Raw genomic sequence first — 5,454 nt, 5'->3', positions numbered from 1 at the left:
TGACGCGACAATCCTAGAGGTTCCGGGGGAATGCTTCTTCGGGGAAATGTTGAAATCTTGGCCCTCTGAAACGCCATTTCCTGAATTTTGAGGGGCAAACTTTGCTGGTAGACTAAGCTATGTTTACTGCCAATTCTTTTAGAGAGAAACATGGTTTTAGCTTAAGTGATATATTTTCAAGATTTTCACGATTTCGAGCCCCAAAGGAAAGACCCGAGCAGCAGTCGCAAGGTAGGTCTAGGGAAATTTTGAAATCTGAACCCTTTGAAACGCCATTTCCTGCATTTTGAGGCAAAATATGTCACTGGCTGACAATGCTAAATTTAACGCTATTTTTGTTAGAGAAAGAGATTTTAGAGGGCGATGACACACGCCCCACATATTTTCACTATGTCGTATAGATCGCCGGAGGCGCAAGCCAAACAAAATTCGATGATAACATTTCTATTAGCGAAAATTATTTTTGAGGGCGACGTTTCCGCAACGTATTCTATTCGTAGCAAGCGAGGCCGGTGAAATTTTGAAATCTGGACTCTTAAACGCCATTTCCTGCATGTTCAGAGAATTTTGCCGGTAGACTAGTTATATTTAATGACATTTCCATTATTGAAAAAAATACACAAAGTTTTTAAGCTTGATTTTTTTTTTGGGGGGGGGGGGGGGAGGGCGGAGTGTCCAGAAGTACATGTATGGTGTCCGAGGGTTACTTAACTGACGTTTGTGTCCATGTGTCTACTCCACACGAAGAATGTCTCGACAACGGGTAACGATGACTTAAGAATAACAACGTGTTACGTAGAATTAAAACGTCCGATAGCGTTTCGCGCGATCGGGAACAACATACCGATAACGCTTAACGTTGAATTACAGCGGGGGGCTACGATTTCATTTGAATAGCTAGCTCGAAACGCTTAAGGGAGAAGGACATGCAGACCCTCTGATATGACTCTTCTCAAGAAAGTTGAAAGACAGAATATAAGGAAAACTTAAACGTTAGAAAGTTTAGAGATGTTGTGTTATGGTGCATAGAGGAAGATCGTATAGATTGGACTTGTCCTGTCGACACCATTGAGAGTCGTGACTGAGCAAAATGTGACGTCCGGTGTGGCGTGACCGGTAGAGCGTTCGGCTCGGAATCTAGAGGTCCTGAGTTCGATCCCCACCGTGCCCCCGACGTTGTGCCCTTGAGAAAGGCACTTTAAACGACTTTCCTCGCTTCACCCATGTGTAAAAATGGGAACCTGAACCGGTCATTGAGGTAAAATACGTTTACCTTCTGTGTGTACCGTGTATGTGGCACTGTTAATGTAAGTTACAAAAAACTTGAGTACAGTGCTACTCTTCGTCCAAAAGCAAATTGAAAAAAAAAATGACTCACCTGTCTTTTCTCCAGCCGTCCCCATTGTAAGGAGCAGCAGTCCAGTCCACATCTTCTGTCGTCTGATATGTTCTCGGCTTCTTACTCTAAGTCTTGTTGTGTTTTAATTCGATGTAGAGAAATCAATTCTCCTAACCAGCCAAGGGCACAGTTCTGTCTAAATCTGTACCTGTTGAAAGGTTACCATACCAGTCTTACCACTGTGGCACTGTCGTCGTGTCTTCAGCTGCCCTGGGAGCTGCCCTCTGTCGTCACAAGTTCATTCACCCTAAATCTATTATCCGTGTGTACATCGGCAAAACTACTCCTTTTCAAGCAAAAATGCAATACAGACCTACTTAGATTATTTGCAATGTCTTTGTGATTTCCATTTTAGATGACGCTCAACTGAAGAAGTTCAATCAAGAGGCTGAAAAGGCTGGAGCCAGAAGTGCCGCGGGGTGTACCTTCTATATCTGTCATATCTGTCTGAAGATCGCTAGCCTCTGTTGCAGTCTCTTCGGGCGGTATGGTGTTTAGAAGTTAAGATTGTATCTATTAGTGAAATAATGTGATAGCACCCCTTTATCCCATTATTTTACTAGATCTAGTAAGAGACAGAAAATATTGGTATATTAGTGAAATAATATGATAACACCCCTTTATCCCATGACTTTACTAGTAAAATATTTTAGAAATTAGTCTAAATGTGCGTCTACTATAGCTAGAGCAAAATGGGATAGCACCCCTCTATCACATTAATTCGCCAGTATATAGACAAGTCTTGAAATAACCACTAAAAACAAGTTTTCACATTTTTTTCAACTATCACGTTTTCTGTCCTAAAATACTGTTCAGGGCTAAATAAATATGTTAATATATAATGAAGTCTCTACTGACTGATTTCTAACATATTTTATGTGCCATTTTCAGACAATATGTAACAATATGTGTAACATATTATGTATATTGAACGAAATCCTTCCAGCCAAATTAAGGTACTTTGAAAGCTTTATTCCCAGAATTTAGCTGGACCGCTCCTTACTTGGGTATAGTCCTTCACCCTCTCTTTAATGATAGTTTGAATTATGTCATAGTATGGGCGTGGGTACATTTTCATTTCACACGCATGCGCTTCTAAGATAGTCTAGCCCTTTTCCAAAACCCTTGCTGCTGTGAAAGTTTATAGCAGGAACACACGTACATTTCAGGGTGTTCGTTGGTACAAGGGTTCTCTACCGACAAACTAACAGGTATTTCTAGTTTTTAGATTCACCTTCCATAGATTTCTTTCCTTTGTTTTTTCTTGGACCTTTTTCATCCCTGACACAACCACCAAACATTCACAAAGCTGCAGTACTCTCAGGCAAATATAACCGGGTGGGCGCAGTCACGCAGGCGGGGGAGAAGACTGTAGTGACCGAGCAAACCCAAAGCTTATAGCCGTAGGGGCGACTGGTGAATTACACAGCATGTACATACATTGTACCTTGTGCGATTGTTGAGCAATAAAATTTATTCATTCATACAAGTTACATCAACTTACATGTACTTCATATTGCTCTGGTCTTTTGACCGGGCATTATTCCAAAAGTCACTACGGTTTGTTTTTTATGCCAGATGGCGCCAATTCGATAGGATGGCAGAATGAATATTTTCATATTTGAATTATCATTTTTTTTGTAAATGTACAGCTTTTGTAGAATAGCATTCAACGATGTCAAAAGAAGGCAGGTTTGCTACGTAGCTTATAGCAAACGGTGAGTCTGATGACTGGTTTCCTTTTTTAACACAGAAATGGCGACAACAGAGAAAGATGTGGGTGTCACAAAACCGAGCTCAAAACTTCAGCAGGCACTACGTGAGGAAGATGCCAAAGAGGAAGATGTGGACCTCCCAAAGATCAGCTCAGCACATCAACCCTCAGTGCCTTACATATACACACCCGCTCCAACACTTGGGAAACATAGCAATAAAGTAAAAGAAGACATGTCCTACTCTAGCGCAGGCAAAGATCTCAAAATCCGAAGCAAGGATGCCGATCGTGGTAAACATGCCTATGAACACACCATCGTCGGAGAACAGACTGAAGTAGGCCCCTTCGGTTCCGCCACCGACAAGCAACCTGCCGCGGCCGGGCCACGATACCTTCACGTCGGAGATCACGTAGTGGTGTGTTCGGGGCATGAATCAGAACACACCTACGCGTACCGACAGGCTGAAGAAGTCAGCAAGGGATATGAGGAAGATGATTGCTCCCACTACTACACCAACCCAGAGGATTGTTACGGCTACAAAGTACCTGAGGAAGTAAACAACGAGTTTGAGGAGCAGTCTTCTTCACACAACTACGACAAACCAGGGGATGCTTACCAGTACAAAGTGCCTGAAGAAGTTAACAAGACGTTTGAGGAAAAATCTTCTTCACACGACTACGACAAACCAGAGGATGCTTACCAGTACAAAGTGCCTGAAGAAGTAAACAAGACGTTTGAGGAAAAGTCTTCTTCCCACGCCTACGACAAACCAGAGGATGCTTACCGGTACAAAGTGCCTGAAGAAGTAACCAAGACGTTTGAGGAAAAGTCTTCTTCCCACGACTACGACAAACCAGAGGATGCTTACCGGTACAAAATGCCTGAAGAAGTAACCAAGACGTTTGAGGAAAAGTCTTCTTCACACGACTACGCCAAACCAGAGGATGTTTACGGCTACAAAGATCCTCAGGAAGTCAGCTTCGCACACAGGGCTAAAGGTACGTTACAGCATTGAATACAACATTTACAACTCTTTTGATGCAATTTACTATTACAGTATTTATAATTTCCATAGCACATTGTAGACAGAGCCACTGTAACTACATTGTATGTTTCTAGTTTGAGAATTGATTGAAAGGATTTGATTCTTCATTAACCTTCCTCGCCAAAGACTGCTAGTAAATACATGCATAGACATCCGTAAATAATTTCATCAGGTTGGTAGATCAATCCCACAAAGTCTTCTTCGTTATTCCTCTGTCACATTTGGCGAAAATCGCCCGAGCCTCTCTTATAATAATATCTTTATTGCACAGCAATTGTACAAGGTACAAAGTATGGCTTATATGTAACAGGGACGGTTTTCAGGTGAAAAATACGCGCATCCCTCTGTCGATCTTAGATACGGCCGATCTTCCATCTTAGATACGGCCGATCTTCCATCTTAGATACGGCCGATCTTCCATCGATACGCCCGAAGAGCGTGGATGTGACATGGGTATTACACAACCTTCTTCCGTAAACGTTTCGACGACCATATGTCGGCTTCATCAGTTCAAAATGAAACAAATACTATCGGTACGATATGAACTAAATGGACTTAAACGATTGTATTATGACGGTTGGAAGTTCAGATTGCACTGACTCTCTCTAGTTTACATAGCACCGAAAGTATTTGTTTCATTCGAAAGTATTTGTTTCATTTTGTACTGATGAAGGCGACAGATGGTCGTCGAAAGAATCAAAGGGAAGAATCAAAAAAAGATTGTGTAACGAAGAAGACCTTGTGGAAACTGCATAGACAATTAATCAACCATCACACGACAACAAAGGTCTACATCTGATAAAAAGTTGTGTGAGAAAAAAACATTTCATTTGCGTCTTTTTATCACCTCAACGAAAAAAAACCTACTCATTTAATCTTTTACACAAATATTTGTTGCATCAGTCTGATATGATTTTTTTTTCGGTATTGTGGCCTTCAAATGATGGCCTTGAAGAGAACGTACCGACAGCTGTGATGGAAAAGCACAGTAAATGAATTCATAAAATTGAATTGACATACAGAGTATCCATAATTAACGAAAAGCTACGCAGTAAGAAAAACAATAATTCAACTTTTTCAAGCGTGCATTTCACTTATAGTGCATAGGTGAAAACAAGAATACATTTCTTTATTTGTTTATTTTGATCTATCATACGGAGTGAATGGGAGGGCAAAACAGGTGCATGTAAAATGCACCTTTCAAAGCTGTCCTCCTGTACATAAAAACACATACATGGCGCACCATGGACTATACAATAGTAATATCATCATAATATTATCATTAGTAACTAGCA

The 5,454-nt window shown here is 41.1% G+C and overlaps 1 protein-coding gene across 1 annotated transcript in view; it reads right to left on the bottom strand.

The window, feature by feature from the left end:
* Positions 1–1,412, bottom strand: part of LOC118403353 — a 7,760-nt gene extending 6,348 nt beyond the window's left edge. The window contains exon 1 of the mRNA XM_035802058.1: positions 1,379–1,412. Coding sequence (XP_035657951.1) covers positions 1,379–1,403 — 25 coding nt within the window. The 5' untranslated portion in view covers positions 1,404–1,412. The remainder of the gene's footprint in view (positions 1–1,378) is intronic.
* Positions 1,413–5,454: the final 4,042 nt, after the last annotated feature.

This window comes from Branchiostoma floridae, chromosome 16, assembly GCF_000003815.2.
Source record: "Branchiostoma floridae strain S238N-H82 chromosome 16, Bfl_VNyyK, whole genome shotgun sequence".
NCBI lineage: Eukaryota > Metazoa > Chordata > Leptocardii > Amphioxiformes > Branchiostomatidae > Branchiostoma > Branchiostoma floridae.
This window is presented reverse-complemented; position numbering and strand designations above follow the sequence as displayed.